Consider the following 24,102-nt stretch of genomic DNA (forward strand, 5'->3'; position numbering starts at 1 on the left):
TACTTAAATATCTGCACAAATGCGAGGGGTGTACTCACTTTTGTGATACACTGTATATGCATCATTCAGAAACACCAGCAAGCCATTCTGAGAGCAAGTGTATGTCAATTTGTATCTCTTTCCAGCTTTTAATATTTATAATCTTATACATACTGGATGCATAGCAGCCCAGGTTTTCCATGCTATCCCTCGGCTTTCTCAGTAATTAACGAAATAAACATGACCTGAAAAGCATCACTGATGTTTGTTTGGTTTTACACGTCTTTTTGATAGTGCGGCTTGGTTACTGTTAAATAAATGAGGATTTAAAGATCGGCTTTGAATTATGCGAGGTTAGGCTACATCAAAATTAACGTCGAAATTGATCTCCGGTCTGTGTTTTTTTTCTTCCTTTCACATGAGTACATTTGTATCACTAGGGGTGGACAACAACAAATGTTTGTAGTTGACTATAATGTGATAGTGGAGATGAAGTTATTTACATGATAATATTATCATTTCTCAGCACTGTACTGTAGCTCTCAACCCATTTGAAAAAAAAAACACTCAATACATAGTTAACAGTTTAACTTGTGTACCAAACTCATAACTCACGACACCCATATCTCAATTCACCGTTCTTCAATGAAATAATTAAAAGTCCATTACTGTTACAATCTCCTAAAAATAATAAATGACACATTTACAAATTAAACTAGTACTAATAAAGTAATAAATTAGGCTAGGTTCATTCCACAGGTGTTAATGCACAAATCTGATTTATTTCTGTTCTTCCAACTCGAGTGAGGCATTAGCTTGACGGTATGAACGGGACAGGTCGCATAAAAGTGGACCATTTCAAATCTGATCTAGGTCAGTTTCGTATGCGGTTAAAATCCAATATGGGCCACATTTTTCCAGAATATGGCCGAGGTCTGAACTGTCAAGTCCCCGAAATTGGAAATCATGCAGCAATTATGTCAGCAAAGAGCGAAAGAGACAGGGCGCTATGGTAGCAATGGAGCTGTGCATTAGCTTTAGCCCCTAGCTTGAACGTGGCTTTTAGAGAAGACGCGAGCTTGACAACAGTAATAAAAAAATTAAATGGGGGGGGGGGGGGGGTAAGCCTGAGAATGCTTGGTTTTCTTTCTGTGCTCCAAATGAGCAATATTTCAAGATTGCTTAAACAGCCGAGAGTCGGGGCAAACTATGTATATGTGTGCGTCATAGACATGCATTGCGTGCATGCTGTTAATCCAAATAAACTTTGAATATAAAACTAAACGGCAAATCAAAATATGATCACCCAAGAATGATGTTGAGCCAGCATTTCTTTGATGCTGCTGCACATGCGAGTCGGTATGCTCAGCGCATCTCGGACTTCGAATTAGTGCGCATGCGTGATACTTGAACGGGATTGATGGACAAAGGAAGTCTGAACGGGCACGCCAAAAAAAAAAAAAAAAAAAAAAAAAAAAAAAAAAAAAACCGACAAAAAATCAGAATTGTGCATTAATACCTGTGGTTTGAACCTACACATGTGGTTGTTTTAACTACATTTTTGTGTAACTTTTCACTTTTAGCTGCAAGTGGCGATAAACAGTTTAAAGACTCTCTTTTGAAGAATATTCACCAATCATCATACTTGCTGAACAAAGTGAGCAAGTCAAAGCCAAAAAATGGACAGTTCAAGAGCTTCTAGTTTGAAAAACTCATTGGTTATTTGTATCTCAAAGAATCACCTTAATCCAGACATGTCCAAAGTCCGGCCCGGGGGCCAAATGTGGCCCGTGGACAAATTTCATCCGGCCCCCAGCATCTGTCACAAAATCAATAACGTCTGGCCCACACAAATAAATTGGTCAGCAGTACTGCTACCATCATATGAAGTATCTTATTCACTAAATGCTGCTCCTCATTTACCCACGAAAAGGCAGCAGCACTCGAAGCAACATTACCCCACGTGGCCTTTACTCCCAATTTTCTAAAATGGTGACAATCAACAACAAAAAAAAAGAATGTTGACTGCGACGGCCGATGCTTCAAGAATAGGTGGAAATTGGACTGTTTCTTCACTAAAATACGCAACAACTGTCTGCCTCATTTACAAAAAGACAGTTGCTGTTTTTAAAGAGTTCGATGTAAGGCGATATTACCAAACAAGATACGCTGACATGTACGACAAGATTACAGGGAAGATCCGTAGCGAGAAATGGAAGCAACTTGAAGCTAGTTTAATTTCACAGCAGCAGTATTTCGCAAGAGCCCGAGAGTCGAAAGACAACGCCACAAAAGTTAGTTGCGAAATTGTTGAAATTATTAATTTAAAAAATTACAAAGCAAATGTGACACACAGAATGGATTACTAAAATTTGCTTAAATATATGTTCGACATAAAGAACGTCAGCCAAGGTCGGCCCCCCAAATTTTTACCACACCAAATCTGGCCCCCTTTGCAAAAAGTTTGGACACCCCTGCCTTAATCCAATGGACCAGGCGAGACTTGAGTCCCTTGAAAATTGGCCGATGTAAAGAGGGAATAGCAAAAACATGTGATTTACGTTTAAGCAAGTTTAAGTTTTAAATGCTAATATGGCTATTTAACTTGTCAGATGAACTCCTACTTCTCACAACCGTCTGTAACAAGTAGGCATGACCCAGTAAATCACATAACTTAGGGAAAAAAAGAGAATTGCAAATGCAGTGATTCATTTATCCGGTGATTGCAGTTGTACGTTGAGGACATTGAGTGATGTCCAATTCAAAATGGGCAAATCTTGTTTTTTTCTGTGAAGTTATTAGACCACATCAATACCAGTACAAATCTGCAGAACTGCTCATCTTCATAATCCTATAAATCACTCCGAGACGTCTCCTCCAGGGCTGACAGGCCCTGAAAGCGAGGTATTTGGCGCTCTGATGGTTACAGGCATTGACGGACAGTCTCCGGGGATGGTGGAGCCACAGTTCAGGTTTCGGGGCGGTCATGCACATAAATTCGCCATTAATAAATGTCACTTCTACTGCTGCAAAAAAAAGGCGAGAGGGAGAAGAGGGTGCAGGATGGAGAGATGAGGCGAGAAGACATTCATAGAGGTGAAAGGCCCATAGAGCAGATGACATGATGCACTTCTGGGATGGCATCCTGTAGACCAAATGACCCGCCATGGGACTTTTGATGTTCTGCTGTGACAGATGCTGAGGTTTGGACCACCAGCACCCCTGTGGAGACTGTATTGGCTGTGTGAGCAAGTCCCATCTATTGATGTATCATCTCTCTGACTGACCGCATGTATGCACAATTTATTGAAAAAATAAAATAAATAACACACATACACACACAAGTTCATTCGGCTCCTGACAGATGAGTAGGACAACTGTTGTGTGTTTGGAGACATTCCATTGAATATCTGTCGTACCCTAGACGTCATTCAAAGACAGCTTTTGAGAGGCTGGTGCACCTGTGGGCGCCGTCATTGCTGCGTGTGATTACAAGCATAGCGGGAGAGGAGGCGTTTGGCCCATGCAATGTGTGATTTGCATGAGTTGTCAATCATCTACATCTTTCTCCAAACAAGGTGAGATGTGTTTCACATGCCTCAAATGATGGACATACTGTATACTATGTAGGCACAAGATTTTGGACACCTGCAGTGCTAACTTTATCCATTTATTCTAATAGCATTTATCTTCGTTACAGTGTCGAGTTTTCTTGGGCGTGATGGTTGTGAAAATCATATAAAGGTTTAATCACATTATTACAGAACATCTCTGTGGGCAGGAACCTTGTATGTCCAAATATGGTTTAGAAATGTTGGTTATTTTATGTATTACTTTAGAAATCAATGCTAATAGTACGTCCTAATGAGTTTATTTTGATTAAACAAAAAAGTGTTGAAAATAGATTGACAGGAAATCTATTAACGCTCATGAACATTTAAATTGAACTGCCTCAGAAATGAGTAGTGTTTCAAATCCCAACTCCTGTCATTCTGTGGGAGACGTGCAACTTTATGTCTCCTTAAGATTGAAAATGTGTATTTCTTAATACAAAATGACTTTGGTTGGATGCAATTGAGTTGGCCTGTTTTGTTGAAGATCAATAATGCCTTGTTGCAGTAGGAAGCCCGTCAGACATGAAGGTGAGTTTGCAGATTAATTTCCGTCTATTAAACTGCTTTGTCAGTTCAGCCTTTGAAAATAAGTTTAGGAAGATGATGTAACCGCAGTCTTTTGTCAAGTATTAATGCCTTTCTCTTATCGGGAGCTGAGCGCTTGCATGGACTTTCATTGGAATGGCTGACAGCGTCAGGTTGTCGGTATAATTCTAATCATTGAGAGTGTACATGATTGAATATGAATATGAAAAGATGAGCAACACGATTTGATACATACAACCAGTGTTGTCACTGATCACTTAAAAAAGGAATTTGATTACTGATTACTAGAGCTGGAATCTTTGGGCACCTAACGATTCGATTACGATTACGATTCAGAGGCTCCAATTCGATTATAAAACGATTATTGATGCACACCCTCCTTTTTTTTTTTTTTTAAATGTTTTGTACATTAGTTCCAAAATTGTTTAAAAATACTCTCAGGCTAGACCAGACTACTATTTCAGTATCAAGTTAACATATAGCAGTAAACAAATATACAAAAATAACAGTAAATAAAAAACTCCAGTCCCCATTCTGTATCAGCAGCTTTAAACTACATTCAATAATTAATTAATGTTGTGAATCAACCGTTAAAGTTGTTAAAATTGCTCCCGTTATTCCATAATTTCCCTTTTGTCTACTTTCGACATGTGAACGTTTTAAAACTATTTTAAAGATAGATTCAAGTCAATATTTTAACGATCTGGGAGTATTTTAGATAAAAAGTTAATTAGGTTCGCTTGGAAGGTTCGCTACAACAGCCTTGCAGGAAAGTGTACTGCTTTAAGATGGCGGCCGTTTACTAACGCCCGCATCTAGCTTTTTGTAGATGTGCTGCTAACGCTATTGAATCTATATTTCATCTAGTCCTATATAAATGATATCTACCGTAACATTATGCAGATATACTTTGTAGCAGCTTTTCGGCAGCAGTCAGGTATGTTGTTGTGTTTTTTTTCTCGTGGCATGAGTTGAGCTAGAGCCGTGAGTTGAGCATTGGCATTACCCGAGGGGCCGGGTAATGAGAAGCATGATGTTTAGCTACTCTCACTCCGTTCTTCATTGTGCCGAAGACCGCGCGGCGCGCTGAGTGTGTTGTACTTTCGCTTTACTTGGCATATTTCAATAATCGGAATTTGGATGTTTGTGAATCGTTCTCGTATCTTCCACGGCCGAATCGCGAATAATCTAAGAATCGGAAATTTTGCACACCTCTACTGATTACACTTCAAAAAAGTAATCTAGTTACTGATTACTTTATGATCAAAGTAACTAAGTTACTTTAAAAGTAACTTGTCAGTTACTTTTTGCCAGTTTTTCTCCTTTTGCTGCCTCAACATAAAAACGACAACAGAAAAATGTCATTGCATGTAATTAAATTTTTCACATAAGACTTAATCTTTGAGTTAGCGGGGGTTTAATTAGTCGATAGAGTTGATTTCAACCACCATTGACTCGTGCTAGCTTAGCCACTCCGGAGCCCTGAAACTAACAAATAACTGACAAACTACACGGAATTTGTGGAAATTAACTCCAACCACTAATTAAACCCCCGCTAACTCCAAGATTAAGCCTAATGTAAAAAATTCTGAACTTCCCCTTTAAAACAAAGACCTAGCCGTCAAAATGTTGTCTATAAAAGCTGTACAGCAATAAAACAAACAACAAAAATTAATGTAATAAACAAGAATCCTACAATGCAAGGGTGTAGGTTTGGGACGGTAGGGACAAAACACTACCAACTTTTCAGGATGCTGAAATGGTCCCCACCAACTTTTAGGCAACCTTATTTGCATTTTATGATGTGTTCAGTTATATAGGTCATTTGGACCTTAGGTCTTTCTATATGTTGTAAAGATAGAATTGACCCTACCATTAATAAGTGAATTACTGTCATTATTTTCAGACTTACATTTACCCCCTTATCACTTGCTGAATGAGCCAGTCCATGTTTTTTCCTCAAAGGCACCTTTGATTGGCTGATGACTTGCCCTCCCAGCCCCCCACACCTACACACTCTCGCAGTACAGAACTACATTACATGTCCACATGCCGGATCCTCCACCCGCTTCGAAGAGGGATATTAGAAGTTTTTTTTCGGCCAGCAGCCGCTGTAAGTAATGTAAACAGTCATCTTTGTGAAGGTGGGAAACAGTGGGCATCACTAATTTTGCTTCTGAAAGTCCGACTTGCATTACAGTTTAGCATTACGTTAAACTGTGAACTTGCTAACCTGAGTAGGAAGCTGCTTCAGGAGAAGTGTCCTCCTGTATTTGTATTGTACCTTTTTAACGTTAATTAAACTGAGAAACATGGTAAACTCTGCTCAGCTGTAAGAAATGTAGTTAACCAAGATTTACACCCTTCTCCTCTGTTTTCATTTTTATTTTACTTATGTGGTCTTAAAGCAGCCCAAAGCAGCTTTTTTTCTTTTTTGAGTTTGGCTGTGCTTGTGGACAAAAGTAATGTTCTTCCTGAAGGAAGGCTCCATTTGTATTTATTTTTGTTATTCCCTGAGACGTTTTTTGTTATATTTAATTTATTAAGACAAATGTTTATGTTTTCTAATTCCTGGATAGTGACGAGATGATTAAGAAATTTTGTATTTGTTTGTATGTTAATACACAAATTTGTGTTCAAATATTGCAATTTATATTTGCTAATAAAATCCAGAATTTTTATTCTGGAAGTTTCCAAACTTTTTCTTTAGTAGTTTTTGAAAACAGGTTTGAATCAAACGGTGTATCGCCTGAACCTATACGTATGCACTGCAAAAATCCATCTTCTTAAAACTGAAAAAAAAGAAAGAAAAATTTACTTCCCTTGTTTTCAGTGTAAATCTACTAGAATTTTTTGAAAGTATCTGCCAGTGCTTCAAGTAAATTTTCCTCAGATTTCTTGAAATAAGAAAAACACCTACCTGAAAATAAGACCGACTTATTTTAAGCAAAACGCTTCTATATGTAATCTTTAAAAAATAAAAATAAAAAAATAAAAAACTTGTCTGTCAGAAATGTTCCTAATTCAACATTAGATATTGTACAAAACATTATTTGCAAGCATTTTTTTTCTTGATTTGGTGAAAAATGACCAACTTTTAGATTTTTGGGATTAATAAGAACAAATGGTAATATTTACTAAAAGTAATTTGAAGAATCTGACACATTAAGTAATCTGTTAACTAGCCTCTAAACCTCAAAACAAGATGAAGAAAATTATTCGACTAGATTAAAAAGATGGATTAAGACGTTATAATGTACATTTGCAGTATGAAAGTATAAGTCAACACAGATTCATTTTGCATTAATCATTTGCCTGTCAATTAATCAGGTTCTTATTGGTGAGAAATGTAGCCCTGACCGCCGTTCACCCAGTCTGTTTGGTCTTATTAACATCCCTCCCCAGCAAAAAGTGTACATGCAGGTTGTGCTGTTAAATCGTCCCTACCAATATTAAGACCAAACTTACGCTTTTGCTACAATGTACTTCATAATGGGTCAAAACCATTTTTCGAACAGATGATGTGACTAGCACCTTAGAGACTATGCTTTGCTTTGCTTAGCCAAAACTACACCTAAGGAGGCAAGATGGCTATTTAGAATTTCTTTAAATCTACGCTTTCAAATGCTACAAACAACAACAGAGCTTGAAAAGTTGATGGAACGCAGTGTCAAGATGTGTATATATATATATATATATATATTAGGGCTGTCAAACGATTAAAATTTTTAATCGAGTTAATTACAGCTTAAAAATTAATTAATCGTAATTAATCGCAATTAATCGCAATTCAAACATCTATAAAATATGCCATATTTTTCTGTAAATTATTGTTGGAATGGAAAGATAAGACAAGATGGATATATACATTCAACATACGGTACATAAGGACTGTATTTGTTTATTATAACAATAAATCAACAAGATGGCATTAACGTTATTAACATTCTGTTAAAGTGATCCATGGATAAAATGTTATATTAAAACGCCTCTTAATGTTTTCGTTTTAATAAAATTTGTAAAATTTTCAATCAAAAAATAAACTAGTAGCCCTATTCTGTCCTCAATGTGTGTGAGTACACAAATTGACAGATAGCGAACATAAGTTCCAAAAAGAAATCAGACGGTATGGCAAAGTTGCATGGGCTTTACTGAAGTCATCTCTTTTTGACAGGAGCACGTTTCTTGTATTTTTGTAAAACTGAAAATAACCGGGCAATGTGTCAATAACTTGCATAAATCACAAAATAACATAAAATGTACACACACGTGTCCATTTGAGCAGTAGCACTAGCCAATTAGCTCACAAGCATCTAACAATGTAACTGCATTTCACCATATATGTGAACAAATTCAAATACACATCATCAATAACTATCTAATGCTCATGAATATAAACAAAGGAGGAATATAACTCACAAGCGATGCATGTATTAGACACAAACAGTGTGATGGGGCTATGAGAACTGCCACTGAATACTGGATGCGGACGTTAGCTGGTCTGAATAGCACTGTCTGTTAGTGTGAGTTCGCGTCGACATATAATCACGTCAGAAAAGCGCGCCGAAACCCAAATAATCCACTGCACTGAATCGCCAGCAGAGGGCGACATTACGCCACATAACATATGCAAGTCACACCCAAGCGCCAGCAGAGGGTGGAAAAACTCCATAAAACACAATTAACAAGTTGGCCTTTCACTGTACTGACATTTAAATCTGTCTGAGCGGGCATAGTGCGTTAATTGCGTCAAATATTTTAACGGGATTAATTTAAAAAACATGTCCCGCTCAGACAGTATTCTGCCTTTTGGTAAGTTTTACAGCAAGGCTTTTTGTGCTGTCTAACAGCGGACTCTTGTGGTCGCTTTGCGACATGGTTTGTTTTCTTGCCAGTTCAATATGGCTGCACGATGTCTCGGGCTGACGCCTACGTTGTAATGTTGTGCTTATATGATCCTTGGACAAGATTTGTCCGTAAGTATGGTTGTTGTAAAGAATGTACATATTATGTTAGTAAGCGAAATGTTATATTTTTTGTATGAGACGCTTTTTGTTTATGTTTAGTGAACTTGTATAGCGTGCTAAGCTAACGTTGTTGCTAATGCAATGCTTGTGTACTTTTTTTTTTGTAGTTTTACGACGGTCTAAAGAGGACAATGGTTTGAGACCATTTTATTAATAAATCAGATGAAAAAGGAAGAAGTCTGATTATTAAGGCGTCGTTCACTAGCTGTCTAGCTTTGGAAAAAGTAGATGCTTTGGAGTGAGGACAGCATTAACAGATTTAAATGACAGTAGAGTTAAAAGCCCACTACAGTCCTTATGTACCGTATGTTGAATGTATATATCCATCTTGTGTCTTATCTTTCCATTCCAACAATTTATTTTACAGAATATATATATAATTTACAGAAAAATATGGCATATTTTATAGATGGTTTGAATTGCGATTAATTGCGATTAATTACGATTAATTAATTTTTAAGCTGTAATTAACTCGATTAAAAATTTTAATCGTTTGACAGCCCTAATATATGTATATGTATATATATATATATATATATATATATATATATATATATATATATATACAGGGTGACCCAAAAAAAAGTTTACACTGCCATAATACAACTTAAATGCCATGTTTATTCAGTTTAGAATTAGAATTTAATCACAAATTACACATTATTGTAAAGAACATGTACAGTACACTCTATTTTTCAATGTGTCCTCCCTTAAGTGTCACAACAGCCTCCAGGCGCCTGCGGAACGCTTGACAGGTCTTCTTTATGTAGGATGCTGTCATCTTTTCCCAAGATCTAACAATGGACCTCTCCAAGGCTGCCACAGAAGTTTGTGGCTTCTTACAGGCACTGTCCTCCACAGTTGCCCATATGCTATAATCCAGGGGATTGAGATCTGGACTCTGGGGTGGCCACATACCACCTTGTCAATCAACTTTTTGGTCCACACAGATCGGCACTTCCAGACCCAGGTTTTCGTGAGGCTGTTCCAGTATCTTTCAGCTTCTTTTAAATTTGTAGACTGCACATCTGGATATCCTCACATTTGCTGCAATCTCAGTAAGTGTCAGACCGGCACGCAGCAATTCAGGTACAGCTAAAGTTTTCTTCATTTCCAGCAGAAGCACAGGAATTGTAGAGACGAGAGATTGTCAGCTGCATTGAGTGACCTTAAAGAATCACTTAAGCATGACAACCTATTTAGATATGTTTCAATGGCTTTTAAACAAGCAGTCAACTGAGTGTAAACTTTTTTTTGGGTCACCCTGTATGTATATATATATATATATATATATATATATATATATATATGCATACATACACACATATATATAATATACAGTATTGGCCAAAAGTTTGGAGACACCTCAAAGTTGGATACTTTGAAGAATGTAGAACAGGGGTCCCCAAACGTTTTCCTGTGAGGGCCACATAACTTTTCTCTTTGATGAGGGTCCGGGGTCAGTTTGTAACAAAAAAGGTGTGACGATTGCAGGAGTGCCTAAATTAATTTAAAAAATGTATTCTTTTTCAGAAAGCCACAGTCAAATAACCCTTTCTGGATTCTTTGCGGAACAAAAGTAAATTGACTAAAAATAATAATATAATATAATATAATATAATATAATATAATATAATATAATATAATATAATATAATATAATATAATATAATAAATAAAAATAACACTATTAATTAAATGGATAATAACCAAATAACCCTCTCTGGGTTCTTCACAGAAAATAGCCAGGAAATAAATAACAATATTGGGGAGAAAAAAAAAAAAAATCTAAATGGTCTCTGGTATTGTTCAGGGCGCCGGACCAAATGTGGAGGCGGGCCGTATCCGGCCCACGGGCCGTAGTTTGATGTATTCAGTGAGAATTTACAATAGGAAAATATATAAAACGCAAAAATGATGACGTGTTTCCAAACTTTTGTTTCAGAGTCATCAACATGTTTTGCTTCCAGTCCCACAAAAGTAAAACTCCGCCTATGATTACAAACTCTACTATAAAATGTACATAAAGGCTGGTTACTAACTGTAGAAGTGCTGGCTGTCTCGTTACCTGGAGGCTTTGTTTCCAGTTTTGTAGCATTGTGCTATAATTCCATGTGCTTCCTTGTTGAATTCGATGTCGAGTTTTTAGCAGTTGACCGTCTTTTTGAGCCAGCGCAAAGTTTGCAACACACGGAGATATTTTTGTCATGTTTACTGGACAGAAATGTGAAGTATTTCTGTATTTCCATTGAGCAAATGCAGCCGTTTGTGGTATCTCCTGCCTTTCACTGTTAGCATTCTGACGAGGCAGCGAGGTTATGTTGACCGCTGTAGCAGACAGCACTCAAACAGCATGATAATACACGTGACCCGTTTTTTTTTTTTTTCCTGATGAGAAAACGTGAGATGTAATGTCACGCCAGAGCAATATTTTCTATTCAAATGCTCTTCGTGCATGACTACAGTATTCTTCATTCTACATAAATTATGAGGCAACAACAAAATAGTAACGCACAGGCACTAAGGAAACTAACTTGAATCAGATTATTGGCTTGGAAAAATGAACGCGTTAGATTGCTCGTTACGGAGAGAAAACAATCAGATTACAGTAGTCAGTAACACGTTACTGACAACACTGCATACAACATATCGTGTGGTGTTTGGTAGCTCCAGTAAAATGATGTCTCTTGATTTTTACCAACACATCCAAAAGTATTACAGCACCAATAGATGTATCTTAAAAAAAAAAATTTTTTTTAAAAACCTGCAATACTCGCTTTTTCAGTGCTGACTGTGTTGTGCTCCTAGATTGAGGAATGGCACCAACAAGAACAAATAGACACATACTGTAGATACTCAGAATTTGTGGGGAATGAGTTTGCTCCATATTAAATATGAACCACTTACGGTGTTAGAAAGCCTGGAAATCAGTGCCATCTGGTCTGGCACTATGACTTGCTACTCACTACTGGACACCTAATCATTACGCCAACATGAACTATAATTAGTTGTCCCCTGTTGCCGTCGTCATGAGTTATAACTTTCCACTTCCGTCTCCAAAAAACTGTATTTTTCTCTAAATATCCTAAAAATTATCCAATACCATATCTATGAAGTTGGTAAGAATAACTCATATTACTATCATAGACCATTTTGCACTCACATTAACACAACACTACCCCAAAATCAAGTTTAATTTATTCATTAATCGTTCATTCATCATTTATTAATTCATTTTAATTCATGTAAAAAATTGCTAATTTCTTAAACTGACATTGATTAATGTAGTTGTAGCCACCAGCCTTGCATTTCAATGTCTGTGCTCACGCTGACAACCCTATCCAGACAAAAAGCATTTGATGGTTTACAAAAGCAAATGACAAGAGTTACATCATCTTCCTAAGCAGTTTCTCAAATGTTTTAGATTGCTTCAAGGCTTCAGGCACTTCAGGTTTCCCAGAGTTAATACATGTTTTCAAGCAACCATCAACACTTTGAATTGGCTAAAAAAATCACATCAAAATAACAGATGATTGACCACATTTGGACACCCACGTACAGGCTCCCAGCAGGGACAATTTATAAGGTCACTAACTAAAGAGCCTGGTTCGCGATCTTGGTTTTAATTCATTCCTAAAATGTTGCTCACTAAACCCATCTAGTCACAATTTGCCATAAGGACTTTTGAAAATGTAAGTATAATAATGTTAGAGCAGGAAAGGTCATCAAGGGCCCATACACAACAATTAAATTCAATAAACGTCTCCCAGTAGCATATTCGGGCTGCACATACGCCCACATGCTAATATCCGAACCTAAATAATCATTCTGATAACGTTAAGTCACAGCGTGGTGGTCTGAGTAACACTTCTCTCCCCTCAGATGGATTATCCCCTTTCACTGCATTGATAGAACCCTTATTCTTCCTCAAATCTCTCCGTCCTTCCTCTTCCTCCGGCAAACTCGGGTTAAAGGTCTCGGAGATAACTGATGCCCTGTTCTATAGGCATTAAACATACTTTTTACCCCGGCACACAACCAATTAAATTGGCCAAATGGGATTTCCAAGTGCGAGAAAGGAAGTCTAAGAAAGATAGGGAAGTAACAGAAAGACATATCACTTTACCCTCTAGGGGAAACCATTTAAAAACCTCAATGGCACAGATATAAATGTAGATCCTATGACATTTCCTGGAAGTTCAACAATATACACTATCTCAATGAAAGGAAGATATACCTGTCAGGTTTATCGCAGCGTTTAGCTCATGTATGAATGCTTCCGCCATATACCTTTGTGACTAGTTGACATGACATAAAGGTTACTCACTCATAGGGTCAGCAGCAGGGTTCTCACACAGCTCAGTCTTGGCTTCTCCGTTGGGTCTCTCGCTGGGTTTCTGGGACAACCGTGACGACATGGTAGCAGCTGTGACCACTGCCTTGAAGCTACGTTTCCTCTTCTGTACATTGAGCTCAGGGTGGAAGATAATGATGTACACCTTGGGCATGTAGAGCATGCCTAGTGCTACTGAGGCACTGAGGTTCATTGAGATGGTTAGGGTAGTTGTCTGGATGTAGAGCTAGAAGGAAACAAGAACAGAATAAAAGTTTAAAGTGCCTGTGTGGCTGTGACACAAAAAAAGCATGTTTATTTCATATTACACGAGGTATTTTATGCTCCTGAATGAAATGGACTGCTTGGATGTGTGTGGCAGCGATCGATATATTTATTCAATTTCTTAAATCCTACGCCATGAAAATGAGTGACTTCCGGCCAGGATATGACGTCAGCTGACTAATCATCTTCACAATACAGCCATTACTATAGTTTGCAGAAGGACTGCGGATTCAGCTGATTTTGCAGGTTAATTTGGGCTTTTTTGCATCACGCCAGCCCAATGTGCTGCAGACTTTTGTTGCCACACCAGGGAGAGTGGTGTGAGCCTTTTTGAATTTCCAAAAGATCCTGGTCACCGCGAAGAATAGGCAAAACAAGTACAACAATCTACAGACCAATCGAAGGATGACCAAGTGACTGCGCTACATGTTTTATGTTATGTCAAATACTGGGATCATGGCAAATGTTTTAATAAGGAAGTTGCTTGCATTTTGTGGGTTACAATGCTCCCTATCCATCGAGAAGGACACTTGGCCGACGAGCGGCAGCTTGTCGCACACAATGGTCGCCGGCCCATACAGGCGTGCCGCCCTATAGAGCGCGATCTCGATTGTATTGAGACTTCACGTGCCTGCTGAGAAAGCGCTATACTCGGCTTGGGCTCGGGCAGCCACGCGCTCCGACGTCGGCTGGTTTGTCCACCGGGACTGTGCCATTTTCGATTTTCATTCCCCTCTGCGTCCCCTGTAAGAAGCACTGCCTGACTGCCGGGGCTGCAGCAGAATGATGAGCCGAAACTTGCTCGCCGCCGGGGGCTGGCCGATTGATGAAGACAGTCACCCTCGCCGCCGTGTGTAAAATGAGTCGGGGTAGTTTTGTGTGATTTTTCATTTTCGAAAGGCGAGGAAGAGACTTGGAAGAGTCGCTCGGTTCGGGTTAGCATGTCGCCTAGCTCCCACGCCTCCTGTTTTGTTTACGCTCTTTCTTCCGTCTCCGAAACGCCAGGGCAGGGAAATGACAAAAGCCGGACTAAGAGGTTTAAGAAGCCGGCAGTTTTGACCATTATGCAGTAATCTAGCCCTGTAATACTGAATAAATACATTTTTAATATTTCATATTCCATTTAGCACAAGACCGTTATTTGTCACGACTATACAATCTACTCAGCAATTGGGGAAAAATACTTAGATAAAAAGAATATCCTGTAAAAATATTGGAGTGGTGCAATATGACATTTTGCTGCTCTCTATCGCATTTCCTTGTTCTGAATCCTCCTCCTCCATTGAGCTGAATTCTTAAATCAGCTGAAATTGTGACTCTGCCGACGTCATCACCCTATAATAACCGCTATAATGACAGGAGTAGCTAAACCACAGATTGAAAGACTCATTTATCGTCAGCTGCGCTTTGCCAAGTCGTTGGATATAGTCGAATCGTCTCAAAATATGATTTTAATTGACATAGTAATGTCAGTAATTTTTATTGTGTCAAAGGTTTTAAACAAGGACTTTAAACAAGGGCAACAGGTTAGAATTTGGTCTGAATGTCTAGTCTGAAGTTTTTGGCTTGATGACACAAATAGAGTTTAATAATGGCTAAAACTAAAAAAAGAAAATCTAAGGAATTGATAGCTATTGGCCCTTGTTCTTTATGCAATTTATGGCAACAAGAACTATAAGGTGTGACAGAAATTTTTTTGAGACCGTTTATTTTCAATGCATCTCAAGAATCTTGCTGAACTGCAACAGATTTGTTGAGACAACTGGTCCAAAATTCACCATGATTGTCATGCTCACCTGATTTGCAATTAAGAAATGTTGAGGTTGAGGTTATTATTGCTGTTCAAAGTCAGCTAGCCAGTTAGAAAATAAAAGGCTTCACTTACATTTTCCCCTTCTGTCCTGCGAATTCCCTTTTCTATAAAAATACATGAATATATTTTTGTGGTATTATATTAAGCAGGCCTCTGAATAATCCTGATTTTTTATAAACATCCTATAACATTTTTATAAACAATTTATCCTTTTTTTTTTTTTTTTTATTCCAAAAGGTTCTCATAGTACTATTACTAGTAGTATGTTTTGGAAAACCAGACATGGACCTTTGTTCATACTGAGGTGGTAATTTGTGTATTTGGTAACAGGTAGGCAAAATATGATGCACAGTATTTGGAAACACTGCACCACAATAATGAGCATGCTCATTCATTAAAGATCAGACTGTAATCGTAGTTGTGTTGGTGTTTTACTGTTTACTATGGCGTTATATTTGTACCACAATTTTGAGCGAGCAATGAGAGATTTTTAGCACAGAAAAATATACTGAGCGAGCAATTGCTGATTTTGAGCAAGAAATTATAGATTTTGAGCACAAAAAATAATAATGAGCAAAAAGCATAGTTGTGTTCGCGTGTTCAAATCCCACCTCCCGGTCTGGCTCAATCTCTCGACCCCTGTGCTCGCTGGTTTGTTTTCTCCGCGGGCTCAGTTTGACACACACGTTAAAAATGTACCAGGAAGCCAACCAATCAGAGAGGTGGTGGAAGTACACCAGTTGGTTGTTTGCCCTCTAATTAGATCACTTGTTACATTCGCACAAAAAGAGCAAAGGAGACGGACGTGGACGGGAGAAGAATGACTTCTTTGGATTTCGTAGATTTTTTTTGCTCTATAGATTTTTCTGTGCTCAAAATCTATCATTGCTTGCACAAAATCTTGAATTGCTTGCTCAATATATTTTTGTGCTCAAAATCTGTCATTGCCCGCTCAGAATTGTAGCACAAATATAACGCCATAGTTTACAGGCAGTATGTAGGTGTAAGAAGGAATTAATCACTGTGGAATATCATCTAATCCAAACCTGCAACTTCAAACCTAAGACAAAGGCAGTTCAAGGACACGAATATCTGTGTGGTGAGTCATGTGACTTTATCTAAATGTCCTCTTTCCCACCAATGCTACAATACCACTGCTACTGTTGACGAGATTGATAGACCCGATTTGAGTCCTCAAGTTTCCCTTCATGCCAGGCGTCTTATTTGGCCTCTGGAGCCTCCGCCATATCAATGTAAAGCGTCTGAGCTACAAAATTCCGCTGCATGAGAACGATACAACAATGAATGACTGGCAATGGTCTCTGCATTTTTGACAGCGTGTTCATTTGTCTTCCTGCAGAGCTGCACGCAGCCGCCTGTGAAAGGCTTTCAGCGCGATACGTGTTAAGATCATTCAGGGGACGGCCATTGATGTGAGGCGCGCACTTACATTCTTCCATGACGTGCCGCCGCACTTACATAACACCTTTCACATTCTCCACTTGCAAATGTGATCTTACGTAACCCACGACACGCGTTTGGTTAACTGTCTATTATTTATGTTCTTATAAGATAGAGCCTTTGTTTCATTTGAAGGTATTAGGGAGAATCACTGCAAGGGGGCACATTGTTGTTTCAGGAGTACATTACTAATCTATGCTTTCCAAACCTTCCAAACCTACTGGGCCAAGACACCCATTTTACAAATGAAAACAAAATCATGCCACACAACCAAACAAAATTACTCAAATATTGATGATTGTGTGACTTCAGCAGAGTGAAATTTGGCCCGTTCAATTGAACACAAAACATTGAACCAATGTAGAAAGCCATGTTCTTGTTCTCTGATAAATTGTGATGCCATTCCCCCCCCCAGAATATCTTCTATGCTGCCATAAAAATGAATAATGACCGAAATATTAACTCATTGGCCCCCCTGATGACGCCCAATCCATTTTTACTTGGAGTGGTGGCAGCAATCAAGAAAGAACAAAATGCAAAGTCAATGAAAAGTTTCCACAATTTTTGATTTAAGTCAATATACATTGTGTTGGTATGTGCACATTGACTATCTGGCCCAGTAAAATTCAAACAGATAAGCTATACTGAAAATTGAGTCAGTCTGCCTGCCTCAGTTACCACAGTAACATTATTAATTCTTCGCAGAGGACAAAGAACATATGCCTGTGATCATATGATACAGAATGGCTGCCGTGTTCCTTCACTGTTCAGATGTCCTTAGCTTGGGTCATGTCACCCCTCAAATATGCTATTTATTCACTAACCCGTTAATGGTGTTTTCCAATTATGAGTTCGCATAGCTCTCTGTAAGGCAATGCACTGATCTACTGCATTTAAAGCACCACATGCCTTATACTGAGGTTCTATCTGCTGCTGGTAGGCGGATGGCACAGTAAACACATTATCTACCATAGGGGATCTGCAGGGCGACGAAACGGAATCAGTGAGGGAAGGAAACGAAGCATTGCCATTATTTGCATATACTTTTGTAAACAGTATGACTAATGGTAATTTCTTTAACAGGACACGGGCCCATTTACAGCACATTGCCGCCAATGCTTTTTTTGTCTTCTGATCTCCACCAATATTTCAAATGCAAGATCATCATCCTGCCAACACACAAACACACACAACACACACGTTCACAGTCAAACACACACGCTCCATTCCTTCCCCCTTCTGTATGGGCAAAGGCATCGAGCCTGCACACCATGCATTAATAACTGCAAGAGTATCTCAATGATCTGTGTTCATGCTGCTCTACAGAGCCGTAGCGATGCGTCATTTTTATATGAGTTTCTTTTGAGATATTAGGGCAACCAATAAAACCAGCGCATGCGCATGGCGTAGGATAAAATCACCAGAGATTCCCCACCTTGTGTTTCTATGTTTAGTTGTAGCTGGTCTCCATAGCAACACAACACAGTTCTGTGTGCATCGTAATACAACTGGAAGAAGCTTTTAATGAGATTTTGATACCTTCAACGCCACAACAATGACCCTTTTACAGCTGATTTATTGACCGTGCAGCAGTTTGCTGGCAAGCATTAGGCGCTCACTCACATTCATCACACCCAAGGAAAACACTAAAGGAAAAAGTGCAGCAACACAGGCTGTCATCCCCTCTCGTAGGCAGACGCGCACGATAAAACCCGGCCAAGCAATTCTCTTAGTGTCTCTAATCACCGTGGTCGTGCCTTGGTTTGACCCAATTTTATCGCCCTCTCACCCACCCCTCAAATGTCACAAAACATTCATAATTAATTCTTGTTACTTTAACATAAATAAATACATGAAGTCATTTTCACAGCTGCTCGGCAACTCTCTATTTATAGCCGCAGTAATGATTTATTAACGCCCTCATCAGGAATCAAGCGCCCGCTTTTGAACGTTACATCTCATTGACAAGCCCAAACGCAGCATCCAGCCACAACAAATGACAAGTCTCCTTTTTAGACAAAAAGCTGTTGAGGGTAATTCTCATAATTATAGCCACCAGGGATACACTTAGTGCGAAGGCAATTTAGTAGGCTATGGGTGAGTAGTAGCAGTGATGAGGACTTGATTCAGCGAGTGACAATCAGGATGGTCTCTGCCCAGGCACAAAACGCCCTCGATAATGGATCTGGGGGAATTTGGTTTTCTCTCATTTACCTGCATGTCTTTTGTTGTTGGGGCTGGCCTACTTTCTAGCCTGTCTCATGCCATGAATAACTGACTGGCTATGTGCTGCAAAGGCTGAATCCGCTCTGGCTTTACCTCATGAGCTCCCATCAATGAGGGTCTGAATTTTAGGGGTTTGCGGCAAAAGTCACACAGGATAGAAGATGTATTTTTTCCCAGAAATGGGTTGAGATACGCATTCATTTGTTGTAATCATCATTACGGAGGAGGGTTTTGAAGCGTGTTAAATCAATTTTCTTCATTTGGAAGATAAATCAAATCTCGGTACTGAGGGATGACTGGAGGTTATGTTCTGACCTATTAAGCAAGGTCCCAGAACCACAGACGGAAAAAACAGGAGGTGTGAAGCGTTGTCTACTCTGAGCTTGCAATTTGAGGGGGAAAAAAAAAACAATCCTGGAAAACTATATGGTTTACTGTGAATACAAATGAGTAATACAAACAACATGTTTTAATCCTGTCAAGGTTAAGGCTCATAAAATCACATTGCTGCAGAATGTGAGGAAACACTGGAAACTACAGTTGACAGCCGGTCTTTTTGCAGGACGTTCGAAGTAAACGATGACATTGTGCTCAATAAAAGTGTTTCAAAGAGATTCACCTACAGTGGTGCTTTAAAATACTAGGGACCCATTGTCTTTTGGAAAATGAGCAAAACGTTGCCACAATTATTGTTAGGGAAGAGACAACCCCAGTGCAACCTCAGTTTCATGTCAGGCACATCAAATCCAGGTTAAAACACGGTCTCCCTATTTTATTTATCGTGAGTTCATTTCACAGCAGATGTCAACAACAATGTTGTGCGACTTACAGTATTTTCAAGATAGGGTGATAGAAGAATAACAAAAGCCAGTCAAGTCCAATCAAACACCTTGATTGGACAGCATTATTTTTTCCAAGCTTCATTCTGCCTTCATTTGGATTGAATTGCTAATTACGTGTGACACCGCTGTCAGTGACTTGAGGGTGCAAACTTGCTTTTAAGCCAGATGAGTGTCTTGTCAGTGATTAAAGTGCTGCGTGTTGTTACGCTTGCATGGTAGCGTTTCACAGTACAGAAGGGTACTTCATGATTATCCGCTCAAATTTCACTTTGCTCGCATTAAAGCTGAGTTTACAATTTCACATCTGGGTTGAAGGCTGGAGGCTATTCTCACAGAACAATGGGGCTCACTCATTTAAGAGGAAAATGGCCCGCACTAATTAATATTTTACTCCAGAACACTCCTAAACGACATGAAGAGGACAATACAATATTGTCTACCTGATTGGTAAGAGAGGCCCAGAAGAACAGAACAAAATTTGCCTGACACGAAAAAAAAAAACGGGTCTTTCTGTCTATACGTGACTAACATTTTCAATCACCCCTGAGCTTTATTATCTTTGTAGCGGCATACCTTTTTCTCATATAAAATGAAAAACAGTATATCTTTATTGACTTTAGGCTGTTCATTACTTTAAAATGTACAAGCAAGCATTTGCTTAAAAAGCAGCATTTTATTCTAATCATATTCCATATCCTTGTCTAAAAGCCAAATGAAAAATAGTGTCATCAACCTCTTGAGTATTGCCATCTTGGGGGATGTTAACCTATTTTCAAAATAAAAGGCCGACACTTTAGCTCCATTTTGCATGAAAGGTTTCACAGACCTCATGAAAAAGACGGAATTGGATTATTAGTTAGAATGTGGCTACAACGGTGCCCTTAAAATAAAATAAAAAAAACCACTTTAATATGTTTTTTCTGACAGCAGGAGCGGCACAAGCTGTTTCTAATAATACTTAGTAGCTGTAACTGTCTGACTCGCGGGGCACATGAAGCATGTTACATGTGCCTTAAGAGCTTTTCCAACATGTTTCCAAGAATGAGGAGTTTCATGACATGAGTCGCTCGCACTCCCTTTTCTTTCGTGACCGACTCTAATGGGAGTTTCACTCGGAGGACTTTGTGCCTGGGGGTGGGAATGTATCATCACGCTGCAGAGGAATGCGGCTGTGTTCTGTGGTCAAAGATGAAGAGAATTGTCGCACTGAGGACACAGCTTCTTACATCGAGCTACACGCTACTTTTCCAACTCAGCTGTCTGCCATTTTAACAATTTTGCAGCTTTTCCTCAATTTTACCAGGATAGTCTCTGATATTGCAGTTCACCAAAGTTTCTGACATTTTGGCCTGGAGTTTTATTCCTGGCTAAAGTCATGAGTCAGCTGATTTGAGATGCTGGTGATTCTCAGCATCATTACCTGAATGTGCTGAGTAGCAGGTGCACAAAAGGGAGAGGGAGGGATGCGCTCTGATCATTTGTTGCTGTATTCACATGACTTCCCTCAACAAGGGTTTAAATGAGCCAGACGAAAGCAGACAGAAAAAAAGGGAAGGGGTCTCAGGTGTGCAAAATAAGGACATATGACTGTAACTGAAATATCTCTGTAGAAAATACAACAGTACACAGCAGACTGATATCAAACGATCTTGGGCATCCATCTTATTTTTTTTTTTTTTTGTTTCAAGACAGTTTTGTGTCTTCCAGACACTACACAAAATAACGCAAGACTGCATTATTTCTTGTATCTGAATCAGATCCAAGCTGTAATTGCCCATTTCTTCCTTCTCGTTATGATTATTTCATGACAGGACCTACAGTTCTAAAGAAACAGATGCTTGTTAATGCTGAAAATGTTGGAAAGATTTGAAATATGAATAACATAGTGCATCTCCTTAACTACACTGCAGCTGCAATGGATGCCTACAGGACATGCAAAGGCACTTCTCACTATCTGCGGCTGGGGAGCGAGCAGACATGCAGCCACAGAAGCCATTAAACTAGGACTCTGTGGTGAGGACTGACAGGCAAAGGAGGAGTTAACTGCATAAGAGGAAAGGAAAACACATTAGTGCCTCGCTACTCTCTGTGAGTAACATAATGAACTCCTAATCGCTGCTGAGGGTGTAATTCGTCTATGAAATCAGCGCCAAATTGAGATGAGGAAAATCAGTTTCTGATCCATCTCGAGCCGTTGCTTAGCAGGATAGATATCGAGTGCCGCGGTTCTCGAAAGGTTCGCCATAAGTAACGCTTTCCTGTCAGCATCGATATTCTGTCATGGGGAAAACTTCCCCTGCGCTGTTTTGTGCACAAATGTCGGCGAGCAGCAACACGCACATCTCATGAGCCGTTTTGATGAATGCATCGGTATTCCCGCGGCTGCCGGCCAGATAAGCAGTCACTCGTACAGAAGGTCAAAATGTCATATTCTCAATCAACTCCAGGAGCACCCGATGTCAAATGGTTTCGTCGGGTAGAGCGCAGCTGTCAAGAGATGGAATGTGTTGAATCAAACTTTTTACCCCCGCCTCCCAGTTCCTCACCACCTTCTTCCTTCACTTGTTCCTCATCTTCCTCTTCCTGCACCTGCTCATCTGCCTTCCCAGAATGCTGCATAATGGTATAAACGCAGCCCTCGGCGCGAGAGCTGAGATAATGGCATCTGGAGCAGCCGACACCCCCGTGCGCATCGCTCCTCGGGCATTTCGGGATTCTAGTTCCCAACAGCAACCCCTCCTCCGCCTCAATGTGCTTATTTCTGTCTGTGTTTGGACAAGTGTGGGTTACCATGCAAAACGGCACGACGCAGAAATCAAACGCAAATGAGCCCATAAGTTATACAGTCGCGAAATGAGTGTGCGAGGTGCTTCGCGTGTGCTGTTTATCATATTGTGTCTCACAAAATATGCATGCGTGTGTGTGTTTAGACAAGATAAAAAGAGGGCTGAAGGGCTGACTGAGAATATATGAGTTGAAGGAGACAGCGAGACAAAGCTAAGGGCGGCGACACAGACAGAGGCGAGTCATTGACTCACCTTCTCAGCAGACTGGGCTGTGCCAAAGAAAATGGGGATGAAAGCCAGCCAGACTATGCAGGTGGTGTACATGGTGAAGCCAATGGGCTTGGCTTCGTTGAAGTCCTCGGGTACATCTCTTGTCTTGATGGCATAGATGGTACAAGTTACCATTAGCAGGATACTGTAGCCCAGCGAGCAGATAATCTGCAGGTCCGTTATGTCGCACTTGAGTACGCCACGGGCCAACATGGGGTTTATAGTTTTCTGCTCATCATAGTCAATGATAGTGTTTGGAGGGTCCACTGCAAACCACACTAGAACCCCCAGGAGCTGCACGCAGATCAGACTGGAAGTTATGGCGATTTGGGAAGTGGGGCTGATGAAGCGAGGGGCCGTGACTGTCTGCTTGCCTTGCTCGAAGATCCGATATATGCGGTTGGTCTTGGTGAGCAGCGCCGCATAGCTGATGCACATGCCCAGACCCAGGAAGATCCTGCGGAAGGCGCACACGCCGACGTCGGGCTTAGCGATCATAAGGAAGGTAATGATGTAGCACAGGAAGATGCCGGTCAGAAGCACGTAGCTAAGCTCTCGGCCGGACGCACGCACAATGGGCGTGTCATTATAACGTACGAACGTGGCCATGACGAAAATGGTGGCGATGATGCCCAGCATAGCCAGGAAGACTGGGATGACGGCCCACGGGGAATGCCACTCTAGTTTGGTGATAGGTATGGGCTGACAGGCAGTCCTGTTGGGGTTGGGCCTCATATTGTATGCGCACAGTCTGCAGGAGGTTTCGTCGTACTGGTACTGGTATCCGTCACAGAGCTCACAGTGCCAGCAGCACGGCATCCCTTTAACCCTCTTCTTTCTCTCGCCAGTCTTACAAGGTAGACTGCACACTGAGATGGGCACCTCCTGCTCCCCATCGGGCCACTGAAGCTCCTCCAGCTG

The 24,102-nt window shown here is 39.9% G+C and overlaps 1 protein-coding gene across 1 annotated transcript in view; it reads right to left on the bottom strand.

Annotated features, from left to right (window-relative positions):
* grm7 (glutamate metabotropic receptor 7) overlaps window positions 1–24,102 on the bottom strand; it is a 204,850-nt gene that overhangs the window by 10,213 nt on the left and 170,535 nt on the right. The window contains exons 8-9 of the mRNA XM_057830134.1: window positions 23,164–24,099; window positions 13,493–13,745 (exon numbers count right to left, since the gene is read on the bottom strand). Coding sequence (XP_057686117.1) covers window positions 13,493–13,745; window positions 23,164–24,099 — 1,189 coding nt within the window. The remainder of the gene's footprint in view (window positions 1–13,492; window positions 13,746–23,163; window positions 24,100–24,102) is intronic.

The sequence above is a fragment of the Corythoichthys intestinalis genome, chromosome 2 (genome assembly GCF_030265065.1).
Source record: "Corythoichthys intestinalis isolate RoL2023-P3 chromosome 2, ASM3026506v1, whole genome shotgun sequence".
Lineage (NCBI taxonomy): Eukaryota > Metazoa > Chordata > Actinopteri > Syngnathiformes > Syngnathidae > Corythoichthys > Corythoichthys intestinalis.